Source organism: Drosophila guanche, unplaced genomic scaffold, assembly GCF_900245975.1.
Source record: "Drosophila guanche unplaced genomic scaffold, DGUA_6, whole genome shotgun sequence".
Taxonomy (NCBI): Eukaryota; Metazoa; Arthropoda; class Insecta; order Diptera; family Drosophilidae; genus Drosophila; species Drosophila guanche.
Window position 1 is genome coordinate 6793165 of NW_022995743.1, and position 21965 is coordinate 6815129.

General features: G+C 48.9%; 6 protein-coding genes across 9 annotated transcripts; 3 read left to right on the top strand and 3 right to left on the bottom strand.

The window, feature by feature from the left end:
• Window positions 1-233: 233 nt before the first annotated feature.
• Window positions 234-6763, top strand: LOC117592166 (protein rigor mortis). Its single transcript, XM_034285746.1, has 9 exons — window positions 234-1820; window positions 1885-2197; window positions 2269-2431; window positions 2489-2642; window positions 4722-5602; window positions 5670-5835; window positions 5889-6039; window positions 6095-6352; window positions 6415-6763. Exons 1-9 carry the CDS (start codon window positions 317-319, stop codon window positions 6599-6601), a joined length of 3777 nt encoding a protein of 1258 aa, XP_034141637.1. The 5' UTR covers window positions 234-316; the 3' UTR covers window positions 6602-6763.
• Window positions 2433-4591, bottom strand: LOC117592206 (cilia- and flagella-associated protein 206). The gene is made up of 3 exons (XM_034285821.1): window positions 3871-4591; window positions 3467-3816; window positions 2433-3405 (listed from the first exon to the last, which is right to left on the bottom strand). Exons 1-3 carry the CDS (start codon window positions 4505-4507, stop codon window positions 2662-2664), a joined length of 1731 nt encoding a protein of 576 aa, XP_034141712.1. The 5' UTR covers window positions 4508-4591; the 3' UTR covers window positions 2433-2661.
• Window positions 6764-7209: 446 nt separating the features above from the next.
• LOC117592213 lies at window positions 7210-12936 on the top strand. Of its 3 annotated transcripts, none has more exons than XM_034285835.1 (4): window positions 7210-7426; window positions 9847-10385; window positions 11015-11254; window positions 11325-12936. In XM_034285835.1, the coding sequence occupies exons 2-4, from the start codon at window positions 10221-10223 to the stop codon at window positions 12501-12503; spliced, it is 1584 nt and encodes a 527-aa protein (XP_034141726.1). In that variant the 5' UTR covers window positions 7210-7426; window positions 9847-10220; the 3' UTR covers window positions 12504-12936. The 3 variants fall into 3 exon arrangements, with proteins under 3 accessions (XP_034141726.1, XP_034141735.1, XP_034141743.1); XM_034285844.1 differs by having other exon boundaries at window positions 7211-7426; window positions 10233-10385; XM_034285852.1 differs by lacking the exon at window positions 7210-7426 and adding an exon at window positions 7797-8078 and having other exon boundaries at window positions 10233-10385.
• LOC117592157 (WASH complex subunit 2) lies at window positions 12803-17048 on the bottom strand. Its single transcript, XM_034285732.1, has 4 exons — window positions 16867-17048; window positions 16605-16799; window positions 16406-16545; window positions 12803-16348 (listed from the first exon to the last, which is right to left on the bottom strand). The coding sequence occupies exons 1-4, from the start codon at window positions 16966-16968 to the stop codon at window positions 12928-12930; spliced, it is 3858 nt and encodes a 1285-aa protein (XP_034141623.1). The 5' UTR covers window positions 16969-17048; the 3' UTR covers window positions 12803-12927.
• A 251-nt stretch (window positions 17049-17299) lies between these two features.
• On the top strand, window positions 17300-19398 carry LOC117592191 (PIN2/TERF1-interacting telomerase inhibitor 1). 2 transcript variants are annotated; one of them, XM_034285810.1, is made up of 3 exons: window positions 17300-17460; window positions 17519-18843; window positions 18986-19060. In XM_034285810.1, exons 1-3 carry the CDS (start codon window positions 17388-17390, stop codon window positions 19007-19009), a joined length of 1422 nt encoding a protein of 473 aa, XP_034141701.1. In that variant the 5' UTR covers window positions 17300-17387; the 3' UTR covers window positions 19010-19060. The 2 variants fall into 2 exon arrangements, with proteins under 2 accessions (XP_034141701.1, XP_034141694.1); XM_034285803.1 differs by having other exon boundaries at window positions 17519-19398.
• LOC117592228 (DDB1- and CUL4-associated factor 11) lies at window positions 19281-21547 on the bottom strand. Its single transcript, XM_034285865.1, has 7 exons — window positions 21374-21547; window positions 21042-21309; window positions 20833-20979; window positions 20197-20739; window positions 19977-20132; window positions 19812-19918; window positions 19281-19748 (listed from the first exon to the last, which is right to left on the bottom strand). Exons 1-7 carry the CDS (start codon window positions 21545-21547, stop codon window positions 19608-19610), a joined length of 1536 nt encoding a protein of 511 aa, XP_034141756.1. The 3' UTR covers window positions 19281-19607.
• Window positions 21548-21965: the final 418 nt, after the last annotated feature.

Genomic DNA, 21965 nt, shown 5'->3' on the forward strand with positions numbered 1-21965 from the left:
TTAGACTTTGCCAACTAACTAAAAATCGGAGATAGTCTTGATATCGAAGGAGCATGCGTGCAATGATGGAATGCTTTCTTTTTGCAGAAAAGTTAGAAAAGCCAACGAACTCAACCCGTTTATCGCACAAAAATAGCCACATTTGCTTGTCAGTTATCCAGTTCATATACGACCAGATGAAATAGCTTTTCGTTCTTCTATCTATCGATGTATCGATATTTCAATATATCAATAAACCAACATCCCTATTTCGACGCCAAATGTTAGCGCGAAAATTGTACTAATTTCTGCAAATGCACAGTGTTATTTCATCAAAATGAATTCGCAGCTAATTTACCACAATGTACCAACACCACCGGCAACCAACACACCGCTGGCAGTTGCGGCACCAGACGGCGGCTTCCTTTATGCCGGCATACGCAGCATAAACTACATATCGGCGGAACCGGCAAACTCCTCGGAGAAGTCGCAAGTTAAAATCATGTCCACGCGCTTCAACATAATTGCACTGGATGTCAGTCCGATGTGGGGCAAGCGGAGCCAGCCATTTGCCATAGTTGGCGACGATCTGAGTGTGCAAGTCTGGGACTGCATAATGGGCGGGGCTGTCACCGGACACAAGGCGCATCAACATCAGCACGAGGCACGCAATTTCAGGGGAAACCGTTCCTCTGAAGCGTCTGTGCTAATGAGCTACATGAGCAACGGCAACATTCTTTCGATAGATGCCAGCGATTTGGTTATCTACTGTGTGGCCTCGAACACTTATTGCCGTCGCCCCACATTCATCCCGTCGCGCATTCACCACTTCGTAGTCCTGCGCTGCTCTCCCTACAACGACAACATATTTGCCTTGGGCACGACCTCGGGAGTTGTGCTGGTTTGTGACCTGCTCAAGATGAGCATCCTTTACAAGTTCAATGGCCACAAGCACTGCATCAATGGACTGGCATGGCGGCAAGTATCCCTTCCCTATGAGGAGGAACATCTGAATCTCGACGCGTTGTCCTCGCAAGCTGAGCAGTGGCGCAGTCGCAAAGAAGAAGAGGTAGCCGAAGCCAAAGTCGAGGACGTAGCCAAAGCCGAAGCTGCATCCAAAGCAAAACCCAAACCCCCTCCGCTGGTCAAGTCCAAGCCAGCCGAATCTGATGATCCGTTTGACATTTACAACTTTGATCATCTGGAATGCGAATTCGGGGCCCCAGTCGACACTCGTCGATGCCAGTCATCCGACGATTGCGGCGACGACTTTGTTGGCCTGGAGAAGCCGGCAGGAGCCGTTGCTCTGGATTTCGTAGAGGCCTGTGAGAGCATTAAGGCGGATATTATGGCCCATCGATCGGAGGCAACTGGTGGTGAATCTGGCTACCAGCATGTGGAGGTGACCTTGGCCGACTGCCAGCCCACGAAGCCAACTGGTCCCCTTAGCGATGCCAGCACGCTTAGCAACAATCAAGAGGCCGCCCTGCCCAGCGATTCCACCGAAGGCAGCCTGGAGGTGATCCAATACAGCTCCTCCAGCGACGACGCCGTGATTGTCGATGGCGATGCAGCCAAGCCGAAGAGAGAAGTGCTCCATCACATCTACCACCGGGCCGAAGTGCACGCTCCCGAGACACCGCAAATTCAAATGAATCCCGAGCCCGACTCGAAAATTGCATTGGTTGAGGAGAGCAGCACCGAGTCGATCATTTCGATAAACTCCTCTATACGCCCAGACATACTCCTCGTCTCCATTGACACCGAAGAGGTGTTGATGATCTGGAATACGAACACGGGCGCCCATGCCGGCAAGAACTACAGTCGCAGCAAGTCAACAGGTGAGCTACAAGCGAAAAACATACAGCCCCGGACCATCCCTTAATCCCTTGAATATCTTTACAGATCAGGTTTGCAGTGTCCTGTGGCTAAATGATCGCACCATTGTCTCCCTGGGTCGGCACCAGTTGTCCTTCTGGTCGCTGGTGTACGACCGTAAAGTGCTTCGCTACAAGATCAGCAAGGACAACGCACACAAGTGCGCCACAAAGGACATACTGTCCGTTGCCAGTAATTGCGGCAAACAGCAGCTTTGGGTGTGCAAAACCAATCGCACAACTGAACTAATGGATCCCCTCACTGGCCTCACCATCTCCAACTACAGCTCATTGGTGTTTGGAGTGCGGGCCATGGTCGAGTGTCCGGATGATATGAACAAGTAACCAGCGAACCTTACCCAATGCAATTTCTTAACAACTGATCCTCTATTTCCCATCGTTCATTTTGCAGAATCGCTCTGGGATGTTCGGACCGTCGCGTGGCTTTCTTTGATCTGTCTAAACTGGCGACAAACGGCGCTGCCATCAACAGTCTATTTGTTGGCAGCAATGTCTACTCCCTGGCTTGGAGTCCCGACTGCTTGCAACTTGCCTGCGGCACCTTCGATGGAACAGTGAGTTTTTACTCTGATTTTATTTCACACAAAAATTAATCAACGTTCCAACAACAGGTGGTGATTCTCGACGTGGAGAGCATGAGGGTGAAGAGGACCATTCAAGGACCCCAGAAGAAAGAAGTATACAGTTTGGTGTGGCAGGAAAACTACATCTACTTCGTGGTGAACCGCAAGCTGTGCCTCTTCGATGTGACCAAGCCCAATGCCGGTGAGTGCAGAAGCTTCTCTCACTTGTGCTGGCGTGTGTTGTAGGTCTGGTTCTGGGCATGGCGCTGGCCATAGCTGATCTTCGTCTGTGTGTCGTGGGTCTGTCGCTTGCGTATCTCTGCCATGTGGATGGTCTCGCGGTGGTAGTCCCACGCATTCCATGTCACATTTATCCAGTTCGGGGCCGACAAGTCGTTGGTGACCACCATTTCGGTTTGACCTGCGAAATCTCGTCGCTTCGGCGGCTCCTCAGTCAGGTCCTGCAGCTCTTGGGATATGAGCGCTTCGTCCAGCTTAAAGAGCAACGCCAGATTGGCACTATTGAAGATCACCTTCCTGAAGGCGGGTATAAACTGCTCGAAGAAGAGCTCCGTGAAGCGGGCGTACATGTGATCTCTCAGCCCAAATGTTATGTTCACGTTCATGCAAAGCTGTCGCGTCACCTTTGCCGGCAACAGCAGCCCGTTCGTTATGGTCATGGTGAGGGCACAAAAATCCTTGATGTCCGCCTCAGCCAAGCTGCAAAAGTTGCCGTCCGTGTGGAAGTCCGTCATGACGGCCATGCGATCAAGAAAGTTTGTTTTCTGCGTCTCCTTGATGCGTTTGTCCAACGCCTGGAGCTCGGCAATTGTGGCCTCTGCCAGTTCCTTTATCTGAGGTCCCACCAGCAGTTCCAGTTGCTCCCGCAACTTGTTTAGCTCGACAACGTGATTGAGGAAGTTATTCAGGTTGCTCCACACCTGCGAGATGTACACAAAGTGTGGCTAATGGATGGGCAGAGGGATGTTAGAAGTGAGCGACTCTATGGGGTGGCTTGCCACTTACGAATATCAGCTCCGAGTCGATGGCCGTGCGCATGGCCAGCGTGTCATTTATCTTTGCCACCACACAGTCGTAGCGGTTTCGCTCTACCTCAATGAGATAGACGGTGCGCTCATAGCTGCGATGCAATGCGCCCAGGCAGCGCTGCAGCATGGCGTAGGTGAGTGTGAACTGATTGAGGCGCTGCAAGTGCTCCAGGGGCACTCGATAGGTCATCGTGGTGTCCTTGGGATCCAGCCGAATCAAACTACCGATGGCCGTTTGACAAAGCGATTGCATTTTGGCCGCTTCATCCAGAGACAGTTGGAAGGCAGAGCTTGTGTTCTTCTGCGCCATCTCCAGGTCGCCAACGACTGAGGGGAAAAGTAAAAACATTTTTTCAGGAGCTCCCTTCCCTCTGCACTCACCAAATCGCACATTTTCCCGGTCTCCATCCGGCCCATCGTTGTTATAGATGACAATACCGGCCACGGTGGCCGCCAGTCGCTGCAGGTACTCCAGACGATGGTACTTCTTCTTCAGCACATAATTCTGCAGGTCGCTGCGCCCGATCACGCTGTTCAGGGCCTGAGCGGTCAGCTTGAGCAGCACGTGGTTCTTGGGACAGCCCAGGTTGTAGCAGGCCACGATGAAGACCTGCATCTTGGCAAAGAGCTGATCCAGCTGCGCCTTGCTGCAGCTCTCCGGGTACTGCAGTATGTCGTCGATGAGCAGCTTCAGTTCGTCGAAGAATTTCTCCTCGTACTTCTCCTTTACGTACTGCAAGTCGATGCCCCGACCCTTCTTCATCACCCACGACATCTTCATGTTGGCCATGGTGCAGTCCACCCGACTCACATAGCTGTCCACAATGTCGTCTACGAATCTGATGATGGCGCAGGCATTCTGCTTGTCCAGGTCGCTCTTGTGCAGACCCCGCCGCAAGTCGCGGACCAGCAGATGCACCACGAAGATTATGAACTCCTCCTCCACATCCAGGTCGAGCTCTTCGAAGCGCTTCATGATGCGCCGCTCAATCTCCACCAGAGTTCTGTGTCGCGGCATTATAACTGAACAATAAATTTGATTTTCGCTTTGGTTAAAGAAAAGAAAACTAGGACTTCAAGTGAAAGCAAATGTGGAAAGAAATGTGTAGGGCTGCTTGTTATTTTTTTGACTCGTTGCTCCTGGAAACGTCAGCCTACTACTGTGGAGGGGCAAAGGTCATCAGTTCTAACAAGGTGTTAATATACTTTCCTTTCCTTTTTTTGTCTTTCAGGAGCAACTGCTCTAAACCTAATGGAACGCACGTGCTTGGTGAGCGTTCGTGGACCTTTCCTGTTTTTGGGCTCCGATGACGGCGTACTGCAGCTGCACGAACGCACGCCCGAAGGGAAGCCCAGCTGGGGCCCAGCTCTACGCCAGTCTGCACTGCTGTCTCGGTATATTACGGACGTTGCCTGGAATCCGTTGCAGAGCAATGTGTTTGCTGTTGTGGGCCACGACAAGTATGTCATAATAATGGAATTTCTGGAGGCGGAGCGCAACTGGAAGACACTCAATACGTTCACGGCCAGCGACCCAAGGGGCTCGATCACCTCGCTGAAGTGGAGCAACTGTCAGAAAAACCTTTTGCTGAGCTTCCACATTGAGGGAAAGGTGTGCGTGTGGGACACTCTGGATTCGAAGAAGGCGCCTCTGACCATCACCTATCACTGCCCCATGTGGTGCGGCATGTTCTTGCCCTCCGATGAGAACATCGTGATGTGCTCGGGCAAAGCGGTCTCCCTGGAACTTATCAATATCAAAGTAGCCTTGGTTGGAGACGAGAGAAACATTTGCTCCAAAGTGGATGGATTGCTCAATGTCAAGTGGGCCACGAAATCCCTGGTGCATCCGTATGCACCGCCCACCAACGCAGAGGTGAAGAAAATTAGGCACAACGAAAGACGCAAGCATCGCAGGGGAGGGGCACGTAAGGGTCAGGAGATGGTGGCGATCCAGAATAATGAGGCGCTGAATGACGGCCAAAAAGTAGAAGAAATGTTCGGTGCTCTGAGCTTGGATCAGAAGAAACCAGAGCCAGGCCAGAGCACAGCCGAGTGCAGCAAGTGCAAGGAGAATGTGGCTGCTAGCCAACCTCCCGAGAGTGTCGCAACCGTAAGTCATAGGTCAACTAGATTGACATCTACTTAAACACTAGCTTCTTTCCGTTTTTCAACAACAGAATACCCGCACCTGCCTCTACCTAGCTCACAAGGATCTCAACAAGAACGCCCTGGGAAAGCTGGCCATTGTACTGACCGAAGATGCGGAGAAGATTGACAAGTCCGTGCTCCTGTCGAAACTGTTTGGCACCAAGGCGATGGCCAAGGAGCTCATTGAAACGGAGCGTAAGTGAAATAAAAGTTCAGGCAGAGCCTTAATGATGTGAGATTTATTTCAGTGACCAATTTGAAGCACTCCAATTCGAAGGATATTGCACCACTGTGCCTGACCATTTCCACATTTAAACTGCGCGAGGAGTTGGAGGATCACATTGCCAACAAGACACTCACGGAGGGTCATCTGGCTGTGGCCCCCTCTGTGTCCTATGTGTAAGCCTTTGGCCAAGTCCTTTGCATCACTCGCTAATTTGCTTTTGCTGTTTAGGTTTTGGCGAGAATGTTGCGAAGCGTATGCCAAGCAGATGGAGGAGAAGGGCTACATCATGCATGCGGCCACGTACCGCTTTAGCTTGGGTCAGCACAGGGAGGCCATCGATCTGCTGTTGGCCCACGAGTATTTCAAGGAGGCCCTAGTCCACGCTCGCATTAGCCTACCGGCCACCGACCCCAAGATAAAAATCATCATCAATCAGTGGTTGGAGCGACTGGAGAGGACGGGAAACTTTGGAGCGGCTGCTCTCATGTGAGTGCCATCAAAATGCATTGTAGATAGTGAGTATTAATATCATTCCCTCGCCCCGACAGATGCGTGCTGGACAACGAGATGATGCGTGGGTACACCTATCTGCGCAAGTTCCACAATTGCACGCCCGAGATAGCCGATCTAATGGCCCAGATCAAACGTATCGGCCAGCTGAGCGACGCGCTCGACTGCTGTGCACCCGGCGAGCCAGCAGCTTTGAATGGAGAAGCTAGCGACCACGTTGCTTAATTGATATTTAGTTATTTTCAAACATAGAAAAGGCTGTAAGCATTTATGCATTTCATAGCAAGTCAGAGAGTAGAGCTGCGCGCCTTGAATGAAATATTTGATTTAATCAACGAAGAAAAGAAAAGCAAAAGGAATGCACAATAGTTAGAGAAAACACGAAAATTGATTTTTGAATAAATGAAAATGAAAAACATTAATTAGAACCCCATCCCCAGCGGCCATACGTTCGAGCCACAACTTATCGGGCATAAGACCTGCGGCCCAGACAACAAAGGTATGACCGTTAGGCCTTATTTTTGTCTAGTCTGTGCTTTGTTTTTGGCTGGAATCAAATTATGCAAATGCCGGAGAGAGGCGAGAGAGGACGGCCCGGCCTCTATTTCCTCCCTCCATAGCATCAGTGCCAGTTAGAAATTAAACTTAATTGTTGGAACAAAAGTCAGGGCGAGTGAACTTGCTGCACGGCAGACGACCAGAAAACCAACAAACCAAAATCTTCAAGCAAGCAAACAAACAAACAAACGAAATATTCAAATGAACGACAGACAGAAGCAGAGCTCAAGCTCAAGCTTTGGCCTGGTCGGGGGCCCGGGCCAGCCCCGAGCACATTTCAGTTGCCAAACAGCCGTCGTAGCGCTCGCTCAGCTGGCGCAGTGATCAGTTCCCGAGTGTTCGGTGTTCGGTGTTCTGCGTTCATTCGTTTCGTTGCGTTTTGCGTTTCCTCCCGAGTCGGCGGTCGTCATTTTCGAATTTCACTTTTAACTGTTTGTAGGCAAGCGCGCCAACTCGAACGTACCGTTACCGCTGCACGTTACGGTTATTTATGTGAGTGAACGAGAGAGGAGAGTAGATTAGATTATAGTGGTGACCCATCCACACAGACGATACGATACGATGCGGACAGTGTCTGCGAGTATTATCAGCACATGGCATGTGCGTGTGTGGCTCTGGTTCCGCAGTTCTCACGTAGCCCCATCAACTTTGACTTGACCCAGCTTACGCTTGCGCTTATGGCCTAACCGTTGTACAATTAAATAACAATTAGATTATAATTATGTCCCACAGCACATTTCGCTTTTGCAAACAAGTTTCTTCAGTTTATTCAATTTATGCGGGTAAAAGTGTTGAGAACAAGAGTGTTTCCCCCCGCCCCAACCAAAGTTGCTCTCGACTTTGGCAGAGTGTAGCCTGAAGCTTCGCTCTCGCATGCGAACGACGCAATTTGCAAGCGCGACAAGCCCAAAAGCTTCTCTTCTTTGGGCATGACTCAACATTGAACAATTTTACCGTACGCGAATGCGTGCGCTTGTGCGTATGTGTGTGTGTGTGTGTGTGTGAGTGCGAGTGTGTCGTCGCTGAGGAGTAATCATTTCTTGGTTGACTGATAATTTGGACGATTTTCTCTATTCTTTTTGGTGCATGGTTTTCTTATGGGCTGTTGAAACTGCTTGGGCCAGGGATTAATTGGAAGTGAAAGGTAGAGTAAGATATGTAGACCCATTCATGTAGTTTTGATTGCATTTTGAAACGCACATCATAACGGTAGCTGCTACCCGGCAGCAAACGTCATTAATTCCTCTTCATTTCATTCCATTTCGGCTTCAACTCTGCAAATAAAATAATAATAATAATAATAATAGTAACAATTTGCATAACTTTGCTGCTGCATTGTTGCTTATTCATGCATTCAGTTGGCAATGCACTGAATGTTGTTTCCATTGTTGAAGCTTTATGTCTTGTATGCAGCATTGTTGCATTTATGCTATTGAACCCGCCAGGCCATGCCACCGACACGCAACTCAACGCAACTGCTGCAGTCATAATCGCATTAACAACAATCACAAAATTAATTCAATTTCACGAAACAGAGAATACAATGCAAAAAACTATAACAGAGACGACAAAAAAATATTTTGAAATGTGCTTCAGATGGCCCGAGTTCACAGAAATTATGTTAAATCTGCATAATTTCGTAATGTTCGCTGCGGGAATACCTACGTATTCGGCATGGGTGTGGCCTGACACTCAGTCAAGGGCGCACTGGATTCGTTTTGCCGCCTTTCCCTGCCACTCCACACAGCCAGTGTGCTAATGGACAGCAGCAACAGCAGCCCCCTCTGATCCCGAAACTCGTTTCAATGGCGGGCAGCTTTGCCCCCGAAAAACCGGACAACTGCCCAAAGAGCTGGCTATATACATATACATTTGTATGTTTGTCCAGAAAATTAGCAATAAAACGAAGTTGGCTTGCAATTCTTTCCGGCCACCAAAGAGAGAAATAGCAGGCCAAGCCACTGTTGGACTGGGACTGGGACAGGAAAGACCTGAGAGCTGGTCGTGGGGCCCAACTGTGCAACGTCTGCGGAATGTCAATGGGGCAAGTCAACGCTTTGACACTTTAAGGTGCGCATATCCGGCGCGTCGCTCCATATGGGGAGCAGGCAAAGACCAACCCAACGCAGCCCAAGCACAGCCCCAGCCAAAACACGCCCCCATCATAATCGATGATGATCATGATGATGTTGATGTGGATGTGGATGGCACACCTGCGCGATGACGGCATTGACAGCGAGTTCGTCGCCTCGTCTGGATGACGCTGTCTATTATAGGAAGATTACCGTATCCATCGAAGCCACTAACTGGCTGTGGCTCTAGCACCGACGCTGCGTGATGTGTTGGCGAGGCGTCTCGATTGCCTACACTCCACAACAAGCAACAAGATCGTGGGCCGTAATTGTATTACCTCAGAAGTGGGACTCTCACTGAATGATCAGCCACTTGGGAGACAGACGCTCTTCACTTTGACTCTTTGTAGTGCAGTGTAATTGATTAAATGATTTAATCTTAGTTTAACTCGGCACACAAATTCATTTGTCATGACACATAAGTCAACAGGTACTCGCCGGTAGCTGGCAACTGTTGACCAGACCACGAGCTGCTCCCATAAATATTGGTTTAGGGTCAAATATTTGCTTGGCTAGCGCCGCTTGGGGCACAGCACAACAAAAGATTTGGGCAACGGCAACGAACAGACTGGGCTTTGTAGAAAAGTGAAAATCTTCTCGAGAATATGGCACAGGCCGTTAGCTCTCGAAAGACACGTGAATACACACGAGAGAGTGAATGTATGTGTGTGAGTGGAACAAGTTCGTTGCCCAAGTCTTTTGTTGGACGAGTTTGTGTATTTATATCGAACACCGAAACCAAACACAAACGCTTGGCACTCATTCGAATTCTCATTTCAGCATCAACCTAGCATGACAAGGCTCAATTAGGCCGCCTAACGCTTTCATCCAACCACACCAAAACACCAAAACACCAGCGACCAAGCATCAGCATCAGCGGTCTGGACTCAAAACTCACTCAGACATAAACCAAGAACTAGAACTAGAGCTTCTTCTGCCACGCATCACACCACTGACCTCCTGCCAGCGAGCCAAGGCCGGCACCAGCTGGCGCTTGAGCAGGCAGGCCTATCATCCCCATACCATCTCCCTGCCCAACAGCACATTTCTCTGCATCCACACATACCACAACCACACTTACCGAACCACCTTCTGTTACGATCTTCTGCCGAAACCGCTACCGCTGTCGCAACCGAAACTGAAACACGAATAAAATGAATTATCAGAAGGCAAGTGAAAAGCATTCGCCGTCCTCATTGAAGCAGAGGCCGTCGGGCAACGGCGGCAGCATACAAAACTTTTGGAACGAACGCATTATGGAGCGCTTCATAAAGGCGAATCTATTCATTATCTGCTGCGTGGTGGCTGTTCTATTGCTGGTGAGTAACAGTAGTAATACACTGTGAAAAAAAGTCCACTAACCAAAATCAGTGGAGCATTACTTATGCATTTCGATGTGGCTTTAAATTCAGATTAAGATGCTTTGAGTACCAGGCGATAAACAACTTAGATATGCAGATAGATAATTTCCTGCTCCAAAGATCTACAAGTTACTTTCTGTGTGAATATTTGTTCCACAATTTGTTGATATGTCTTCTGCCAACCCCCTGTCCGCCTATCTGTCCGCCCGTTTCTTCTGGTTGTCTTGTCTCTGCAACTGTCTGTCCGGATCTGTCCGCTGGTCTGCCATCAGTGTGAAAACATTTTTGCCCCATTAAGTGAAAACGAAATGAAATCGTTTTTGTGCATCGTGCAAAATGTACGAATTTCATTTAATTTTTTTGTTGTATTTTGTTGTATGTTTTGTGTGTTTGTGCTCTCTGTCAGTGAGGGAGGGGGAGACTCATTAATTGATTGATGGATGATTGTGGAGCAAAGATGTCTCCGCTTTTTGTTCCGCACTTCACAACTTCTTTTGCCATCGCTTGATTTATGTTTTCGCTTTTCTTTTCCGATTGTGGGTTAATTTCCATTTCCATTTCCATTTCTCTTTCCCCGTCCACGGCAGATTGTCTACCTGGGGGCCTTCTCGTGTGAGGTCTCGTGGATACTGGAGGCCCACGGAGAGCTTCCCTTTGCCGCCTACACGCTCTGCACCCTCTACTTTGTGATGTTTGTGGCGACAACGATACTGATTCACGGCCTGGTCAGCGGCCTGTGCTGGCCCCTGTTTGCCTGGTCGGGCATCATTGGCCTCCTCTCCATTCCGGAGCTAGTCTTTGTGATGATCATGACCACACAGCATTGGGTAAGCTAAGCACTGAAGCCGCTACTGTTCGAATGGTTCCGTAATTTCCATATCATCCGAATGATTCCAGGGCCTGCAGTCGGTGCACGGACTGACGGAGCTGACCTCGTACCTGATCCGGCTGATCATCAATTGCTTGGCGTTGATCTGCGTCATTCCCACGGGTATTCGGTGGCGCCGCGAAACGCAGGTGCTCAGCCAGCTGCAGGGTTTGGCCACGCGGCTGTCCCTGCAGACGCCGGCACCCAGCGTGCCCATGACCAAGGCGGACTCCCGGCGATCCAGCCAGCGGCTGAGTGGCTTCGAGAACGCCGGCTATCAGCTGTGCGATGAGACATCTGGTAAGCTGCCACTGGGCCCCGGCATGGGAATGGGACTGAACAATCAGTGCGGCAATGGCGGCAGCCAGGCCTTCGGCTCGCAGAACGAGTTCAATGCCAGCATGTTTGCCCCGGCCCTGGCGCAGCAGTTCAACAACGCCGCCCAGATGCAGAGAGCAGCTGGAGGAGGAGGAGGACCTCCTGGACATCGCGCTCAGTCTCTGATGGATCTGCGCTGCACCTTGCCGGGCATGTACAACCCCCGACACGTTCTGGACACAGAGGACAAGAATGCCAAGTACTTCAACATAACCATCGACGACCTGAAGAACAATCTCCAGGACTCACATCGCCCGTCGCCCCCCTCGCTCATCGGCTCGGCCAGCAACGATCCCATCTACTGCTCCATCGAGCCCAAACAGATGACTCCACCGCCGGCACAGCAGCGTCCCCACCACGGTCATCGACCCAGGGGCAGCCACAAGCAGCCGCCGCCGGGCCAGCTCTCGCGTAACTGCATCTCCCTGGAGAACCTGGACGGGATCAGCAAGGTGCAGAACGACCTGAACGCCTACGGCAACAACCTGCTGCAGAACTACACCCAGCAGCAGCAGTACTACCTGGCCATGCTGCTCAACCCCCTGCACCAGCAACAGCAGCATCAGCAGCAGATGCAGCAACTGCAACAGCACCACCACCAGGCAGCAGGTGGCATCTACCGCCGCCCGTCAGCCTGCAGCTCCATTGGCGGCTTCAGCGGAACGGTGCTCGCCCAGCCGCGGCGTGGCTCACACCACAGCCAACAGATGCAGTACTACGGGGGCTTTGGGTATGCCAACTATGCCAATCCCTACATCACGGCCAACAGCAAGCTGTCGCTGGGCAACGAGTCGGATGACTACCGCAAGTACCGCGATGTGGCGCTGTAGGAGGTCCACGTTTAGATGCAGATACAGTCCAGTCCAGTCAGTGCTTAGATTATAGATACTTAAATTATAGATTGTAGGACCTGCTCGACTTAGAATGAGATTCCTCGGAATAACGACCAAAGAGCCACAAACTAACTCAGTTTACGTTCGCAAACCAACAAGCGACAGACTAGACTCCACGTTGAGTGATAGTTAACCCTGGGAGACCATCTCCATCAGCAGACACTTGTTGGAATCATCGACTAACTAACCAACTAGCAACATCAACTAGATTCGACCTAAGTTTAGACATAAGCCTCGACAGCGAACATTCATCGTTTAATACGAATAACAATACTCGACACACTCGAATACTCGGACTGATTGGCAGTCCCAACCATTCACTCGACAACTGTACATACTTGTAATTAAAGGCAATCATGTTTCACTTAAAGCCCAACAGATCGGCCAGGGGATTGTCGCCAGAGCTGGCTGGAATGGTTGCTGCAGTGCGAGTTTTGCTGGCAGCGGGCTTGGCCACACCACGTGGCTGAGGCTTGGCCTGCTTGCTCGTCGCAGCTCCGCCGAACAGATCATCGTCATCTTCATCGTCGCTAAACAGGCTCGTGCTCTTGCTTGACTGGATGGGCGCGATGTTCTTCTTGGGAGCAGTCTTCGCCGGCAGCTTGAAGTCCTCATCCTCGTCGCTGCTGAACAGAGACGCTGCTGTCGTTTTAGAGGACACCTTGGCTTGAACAGAGGGCACTGGGGCGGCCACTGCTGCACTGGCAAACAAATCGTCATCGTCATCGCTCTCATCGAACAATTTGGCTGGTCTTGACATCGGCACAGTGTGTGCTTTGGGCTTCACATGATCCTCCGGCGGCTCACTGGGCAGAGGAGCAGCCATTGCCTTAGCTGCAGGAGCTGGCGTAGCTGGCTTTGCTGAAGTTTCGCTTTGTGACATTGCAGACACTATCTTGGCAGTACCAAAGAGATCCTCATCTTCATCATCACTGTCCAAAAAGGATTTTACCAGTTTGGGCAGAGTCGGTGTCTTGCTGGAAGCCGTTGCGTTAGATGTTGGAGCTACCTCAGCGGATGTTGACTGATGCACATCTTCCAGCACACTCTTGGCGTAGTTCTCCCGCCTGCCCTGCCTGGTGGATGGTCGCCTTCGAGCCGGTCCTCGAGCGCGTGTTTTGTTCACATGCTGAAGGCCGTTCTCTCTGCCGGTAGAGTTTGATTCCTCATTGATATTAGGGGTGTACGCACTCGGTGGTTTAGTACCTGGTACTGACACTTCTGCTTCTTGTAGGGGAGGAGCCGCTGGCACCTGCACCTTTTGGAACTTTGGCAGGCCTCCGCTGCCAGGAAGCAGCGCCTGAACATTGATGTTGATGTTGGGCATCTTCAGTTTCTTCACAGGAGATGGGGGAGTAGGCAGTTCAGCTACTTCTTGTGCCTTGCTGCGATCCACTTCATCAGCTGGTGGATGCTCCTCCTCCAGTATGGGTGATTTGCTGGTTTGCCCCACCGCTCCTGCTCGTGCCGTTTCACTGAAGTCATCATAGAAAATCGTATGAATGCGGGTTGTGGTCGATGGCACATCGACGGGCTGTGCTGCAGCTTTTTTCTGCGCCTCGGCAGCATCTTCGTCGTCATCGGGTGGCACATCGCTGAACAAACCAATTGGCCCATGGTCGCTTGAAGTAGGGGCCGAGCTCTTGTTTGCAACTGGAATTTTGGGTAGCGCCGGCTCAAAGAAGTCCTGATCGTGCTCAAACATTTTCGAGGCACTCAGGCTGCTGAGACTGCTGCTGCCTAGAGTCTGGAAGAACTCGCTGTCATCCGGGGGCTCCTCGGAGAAGAGACTTGTGTAGTTTTGCATTATTTGCTGGGCAGCATCGAGGTCAGCTTCAGGTGCAATCAAAGTGGCCTCTTCTTTGGGGGATTTATTTGTGACATCAGCCACCATACTTATGATGGGATCTTCATCGTGCTCGAGGTCATCCGGCGGAGGGGTCTCTGAAATCGGTGGACCTATTTTTGGGCTTCCAAATAGATCCGCCATGACATCGACTTTATCTTTGTTGGGGCTTTCATCTTCCGTTCTGTTCGTTGGCTCAGGAGTTGGGAGAACGCTCTCTGGCAGTTTCTGTGGCTTAATCTCTTTTTCCAGCACTTGTGGGTGAATCTCTTGACTAATTTCCGTCGCAGCAGCAGTCGACTTGCTCTTGGCTGTGCTCAAAAATGAATCATCATCGCTGAAGTCTTCGTTAAACAAATCAGCAGCTTTATGAGCGGAAATTTCAAGTGCGTCCAGCTGAGGGTTCGATTTCTCTTCAATAATCTCAATAGGTGGTGTTACTACTCCTGCCTCCTCTTCAATTTCCATCGCTGTCTGGGTTTCCTCTTGAACAATCTCCAATTTCTCTGTTTCCTCCGTTGGTTGTTCAGATTGATTGGCAAATAAGTTCTTGGACTTTGGCGTTCCGAAGAGATCCTCTTCCTGTATGTCATCAAACAGATCTTTCTTTGGTGGCATGGGCGTCTCCACCTTCTTTTCAACTGGCGGATATTTCTCTTTTGTCGACTCCTTCTTTGATTCAAACAAATCTGTGACATCATCATCCTGATCATCATCATCAAACAGCGAGGTTTTTCCAACTAATCTCTCCGAGAGTTTGTTCGGCTGTGCCGGCGGCTTGATAAATATATCGTCTATATCCAAATCATCATCATCGAATAGCGACGATTTCAGCTTTTGTTCTGGTGGCTTTGGCTTGGCCGTAAAGGAGCTCAGGAAATCATCCTCCAGGTCATCATCGAAAAGCGATTTGGGCAACGGTTTCGCAGGCTCTTTTGGCGGAATTTGCCTCTGCTTGACACTCAAAGGCGACGGCCCGTCGTCAAAGATGGGACGAGACAGATCATTGGTCGCATCCCTAAGCGGAGTGTGCGTGGTGATCGGACTCAGGGGCGGACTGTCCTCAAAGAGATTAACAGTTTTGGACTTGGGCTGAGTGGCTACAATCTCATTGATCTGCTTGAGCGTTTCCAGTTTGGGTGCTTGATCCACTGGTTTATTCTCTTCGGGCAGCTTGTTCGCTTGATTCGATCTTCTGGCGTCTGCTGTGTTATTTCCCGTCTTGCTCTGCACCTTGTCCACGATTTCCGACATTAGTGAGTGGAACTCATCATCATTAAAGAGATTTACAGGCTTGCGCTTGATTGGACTGGGATTTGCATCAATTTTCCTGGGAATTTGTGGGGGCACAGCTTCGTCGAATAGCCTTGGCGGCGGCTGATGAGCTGCGCTGCTACTGCTGGAGCTCAAGGAGGCCTGCATAGCTGCAGTTCCCCTAGGGCCTATGGCAGGAGAGGATCTTGGCGAAGATGAAGTAGAAGGCGGATCATCGCTTGGCGGCGATTGCCGAAGGGCAGCAAACAAGTCTCGTTCATGTGGATTCCGTTGACTGCTGATAATTGGACGTGGTTGTGTCCTGCTGGGTGCTGGTTGCCTTAGATGGTGGTCAGCAGGTGCCAAGATAGGAGGCGCTGCAGGGGCAGGAATCTGCAGCTTAACTGGGGACACAACTGCCACCGGCTCCGTGTTCGCTGAGGCCAATGAAGAAGAGTCGGATAGCTGTGGCTGCACTAATCTGTTCTCTGGCTTTGGTGTTTTGCTGGACGCAGACTCCCTCTCGTCCGACGAGCTGGAGGAGAATTCCTCCGACTTTTCATCATCGCTGCTCTCTTTGCTGTCGTAGAGTCCAGCGTACTTGTGCTCCTGCCATTCCTTAGAGCCAATAATGTAGGGCAAGGGAATGGCATCGTACGGGTTCTTGGCGCGAAAGATTGTCCTGTCAATTCGGAAAGGGTTAATAAATAGGGAAACTTTATAAACGTAATCCACATACGTAGAATTAACTGGCACATCTTCATCGTCCGAATCGGGCACGTCAATGGTCACCGGCTCGAAGTTTTTGCGAAACATTTGCAGATTGTTTTCTAGAAATTCTTTAGACATTTCCTGCGAACTCTTTGGCGGAGACTCGGGCTGCAAGCAGATATTGATCATAAACTGTTCCCCAATGAAAATTCATTGGCTTATGGCACCTTCTTCTTCTTTTCAGCAGGCATCTCAAAGTCGTCATCGTCAATCTCCTGCACCCGGTACTCCACAAACTGCTGACCGAATTGAAGGGAGCGCAGGCTGTTGGTGGCATTGCTTAGCGATATGTCGGCTTGCCTAACTCTAGTTTCAAACTCTCTCAGATTCCGAGTTGTCCGTTCTCCTCGTTCTTGCAGGTTCTGCAGGGCAAGACAATATTAAATAATAAGTTTGTTGATGGACTGAGGCTGAATCATTCTCACGAACCTGGGATATTCGTTTCATCAGCGCCAGAAGAGCACAATCGCCAGCAAAGTTCCATTCCGGCGCCTGAGCAGTAATATCCGCTATTTCTGCACTTATATCCATTGCGGCGAAGGCAGATTTAAAATTTAATAACAATAATTAATGAATGCAAAACAAAGAAAACGAAAAAATGCACCATCACACAACAGTGATGAGCGCTATTCGCATACCTGCTACTTGTTGATAGCTGCTTAAAATCACTGCCCATTGCAGTAATACCAGGAAAACGGAATTACGGAAACTGGAAGCTAAGATTCCGAATCAAGGATGGCATTTCGTGATAATTGTTTGCTTATGCTTATTTTAAATCTTGTTTGCAAATATATTTATACTCACTGCGACTTTAAAATACTATCGTTCATCTCTATCCAGCAGCTGTTTCTCAATCGATATCGATAGCCGCGATATTGATAGCACGTGTTGTGGCCGTCCGCATTTTATACAAATTATTAAATATTAGCCACAGTTTTGTTTAAAGTAAAATGGCTATGCTGGCAGAACCACGTCGTCGTAAACGGTACAACTTGTGCCCGCGCGGCAAAGCGCTGTACGAAGGTAAAGTATTCGGCAGTAAAACATGACAAAATTAACTAAATGAATGGCCATTTCGCAGATGATGCTCGTTTTGGTACCAAAATGCTTGAGAAAATGGGTTGGTCCAAGGGTAAAGGTCTTGGCGCCAACGAGGACGGCCAACAGGAGTTTGTTCGAGTTCGCTTGAAGAACGACGCTGAAGGATTGGGATTCGAGGCACGAGATGATCAGTGGACCGTTCATGAGGAGGGATTCAATGGACTCCTTAAATCCCTTAATGGTGGCGCTGATGAAACCAATGGTGCAAACGGAGCTGCCTCCGCATCTGAAGATGAAGCCAGACCGATGTTTGGATTTAAAGCCGCAGAACCAGAGGAGCCACTCAAAAAGAAGCTCAAAGAGAAGATCAGTGGCATATCGCTGGAGGAGGCGTCAAAGGCGAGCAAGGCGCGTGTGCACTATAAGAAATTCACACGGGGGAAGGATCTATCCCAGTACAGCGAAAAGGATCTGGCCAATATTTTCGGCAAAAAGGCCACCGAAGATATTCCCGCACCAGTGAAGATCGAAATGCCACAAGTGGAAGAAAAGGAGATTAATCCCAATTTTAGTGGCGTGACAACAGTCGCCACTGGGCTTTCTGTCCACGATTACTTTAAGCAGAAAATGGAAGCCATGAAAAATAGACTCAAGAATGGAAGTGCAAGTACCCCGACGCAACGCGAAGAGGCCCAGACAGAGATCGATCAAAACGAGCCCGTCAAAAAGAAGAAGAAAAAGGATAAGGAGCGGACGGTCGAAGTGCCCGCTGAGGTGGAAGAAATTGTGGAGCCTAAGCAAAAAAAAAAGAAGAAGTCAAAACGTTCCTCCGATCAGGAAGATGAGCCATCAGAGAGAACTGAGGAAGAGAAACCAGTGGATGAAGTGTCTTTAGATGAGACAGCTCCAAAAAAGAAAAAGAAATCAAGGCAAGTGGTGGAAACCATTGCTTCAGAGCCAATTCATGAAGTAGCAAACGAAATTTCTAAAAAGAAAAAGAAGTCAAGGGAAGATAAAAAAGTCGTCGAGACTAAGGAAGATGTAGAACCCGATGAAGCGCCCGCCGTTCCACAGGAAGACAAGCATACTTCAGTGTCCAAAAGTAAAAAGACGAAAATATCGAAGGAAACAGTTGAGAGCCTTCCTAAGCCTGTAGAAATTACTCCTGAAGATACAAACGGATCCCTAGAAGAAGCTCCGCTAAAAAAGAAAAAGAAGTCAAAGAAAGTAAAGGAGATAGACGAGGACATAGAATTGGAATCAGAAATGACTGAAAAATCCTCCAAGAAAAAGAAGAAATCCAATCGCGATGTACCTGAAGATCCTGCACCAGCAGCTGACACCGGAAGGAAGCACAAGGACGCTGTAAGTGCTGAACACAACTCATCCGGCGATAAAAGCGATCAATCAGCCGATGAAGATCAGCCTGAGGAGCTCTTATCTCTGGACGAAATAAAAGAAAAACTAAAATTATTCAATATCTGTACCATCTCTCAATTTTGCGCAGACAAATTCCAAATGTTTGATATGAATGCGTTTCGACAGTCGACGCTGGCCGAAATAACAGGCTACGGGAGCAGCGCGAATATGGATTTGAGGGTGGAGGATATGAAGAACGACGACAAGCGAATTATGGACCTTTGGAAGAATGAATCGTATGCCAGGTTTAAGAAATCGGACAGATTTAAAAACCTCAAATACCCGAGGCAGGTGAAGCGCACGACGTTACGGGCAGTAAAGAAAAGATTCGCATTTCAGGCCATTTAATTAAGGCAAAACGAAATATATGTAATTCAACGTGATTCTTAATACGATTTGTTTGTACATAAACAATTTAATTAAGTAAATTGTAAGCTTCATGGTCTACATTTTAATGTGTAACGCCGATAATTATAATTAAACTGAACTATACCCCGCAAAGCTGTGCCATTATCCTCAGTCTTATTCATAGAACCAAGATGCGGCGTGACTCTGGTGGGACATGCACTCCACTTCACTCCACACCACACAGATGCCCCTTTAGCCAGCGCTTCAATGCTAGGTACTTATGCTGGTGAACATGTGTTGTGTTGTAATATCAATGGGGTTCCGTCTTACATGCTAATTGTGAAATGTCAACACGCTTAAGACTAGTCCGGCGTCTCAACGCGATCCGCTAGACGACGCGAACGTCGCAGTGTTCTTTTGTCCTGGTCGGAGCTCTGCTGACGTTTATCCGACCGATTGGCGTTGTTTCGATTGAAGTTGTTCAGATGAACGTGAGTGTCCCACTGCGAAAGCGATACAAACGTGTAATAAGCATTCCAAACGGACATCACAATGTGTCAGCTTACCGAACCAGACACGATTTCCGAGCGCACTGGATGCCAGTCCAAGTCCCTCACCACATTCCTGTGTCCCTCAATAGCCTCTTTGATTCTGCCAGTCAGCACATCGTAAACTGTAATCAATCCGAAATTAAAGTTTATTCAATTTTAATCTCCATTTTGGCCACTTACTTATAATGCGTCCCGTTGAACAGCCTGTGTAGATGAAACGCTGCCCAGTCTGTTCCAACGGCGAGAACTTGGCGCGCAGCAGTGTTTTAGTTACTCTGTGGCCACGATAGGTCATTATACTGGAATCCCCCTCCATGGCCTTGCGAGGATCGTAAACTGCAAGGAAACCCATTAAACAATAAATACGGAAATATGGAAATGTGTATCCCATAATACGAACATGATTGTGGCACTCGGTTCCAGCGATAGTCCCACGTCGATAGGTTCAGTCGATCTTGCCTGGTCCGGCTGCGATTTCGCGTGCTGCTGGGCTGCCTCAAGTCCCACAGCTTAATGCTTTGATCTTTGGAATTGGAAAGCACATAATATCCATCGTTGCGCGAATCAAGGTACGTGACGCCGTCGTAGTGCCCGATCAGGGAGACCACCGCCTTGGACAGCTCCCGAGAGCGGAATGAGGTACGCAGATCAAATACCTTGATCAGTCCGTCATCGCAGCCAGCGATTATCACATTTGGATTCTTATTATGCAGGTAACTGACGGAATTCACGTCCGTGCCAGGCATCCGATGAGTGCGCAAGATTTGAGTGGTGCGCGTTTCAATGTCTGTGACGATGACCATGGAATTGTTGCTGCCACCAATAATGGTGTCGCCCGTGGGTGAGTACCGAAGCGAGAAAATCGCCAGTCGGAGATTGGGCAAGCCATTTACATCGATCCATTGGCAGTCGTCTTCAGTGCCACTCACAGGCATTATGAAAACTGCAAGAAAAAGCATTTCCAATCAAATTTAGTAATTACATATCTGCGTTGGACAAAAATATGATGACCTCTGCAAAAGGTCACACAACTTACAAGATCGGGACCAGGTGCTGTAGGCAAAGTGCTGGCCATTCGGACTGAAGTCAGCATCAATAATGCTCCATTCGACGTCACGTGCTCTGATGCGATTCAGTAGATGGTAGGTGCCCTTTGCTCCGTCATAGATGCGCACAAAGCCATCTGCAACAGGTAAGACGTGTTTAGCGAGGTGAAACTTGACCGTTGTGTCAACCCATTCTGACCTTGGCAGGCAACCAAGAGCTTGTCGCCACGCTTATCAAACTTGGTCACAAATACTTTCGAGTCCAGCGACATCAGACGCGTGGACTTTTTATTTGGTATATACAGATTGGATATATAGCGCTGTTGGTTCTGCGAGAACGACGCAGTGCCAGGCGCAGCCATTCCATTTTCTCGCTGCTGCAGTGCGTGCAGGAGATTCCAGCGATCGTTCAATGGCTTGCTGGCGAAACCACTCAAGGCCCTTATCTCTTTGTACATATCGGAGCCCTGCAAATTCATGATATACTCATTAGTCTCGCCTCTAAAGAAAGCTAGAGTATTTCATGATTACTTGAAATTTGTGCAGGTTTGGCTCGCCCCGTATTTTGGGTAATTGGTTTGTGTGGTAGCACGTATTACTCATTTCCAGCTCCATTGCGTTTACAGTAAAGTCGATTAAATTGTTAATTTCACTATTTTCTGAAGAGTCATCGTCGTCACTTATTAGAGCCACTTGGTTTCCCATTATCTGTTTAATAATATTTTAACAATATTTTTCTTTTTGTTATTAGTCAGTGTGACAGCGGATCTATCTAGGAAATAATAGTCCGCACCGTCCTCAAAAATATACCTTCTCATCTTGAAAATATACCGCTCATACTTTTTGGTATACTTTTGCGTGATACTAGGAAAGTCCAAATTAATTTGGTGCTGGAAAACGATGTAAAGCATTTTAAATTGCGTTTTTATACCATGCGCTCAAAAATTCACATATAGAAACTAATAAGGCGCCCTTATAGCTTATATACGATAAAGTAACTTGTGTTAATATTTTATTGCCTGGTTTTGGGATATTATACCCCTAATCGAGAGATGGATGGCTTTACCTTGTGGACAATTCTACCATGGTTCGTGGAATTCGATCTGAGTCTCTGAGCCGAGCT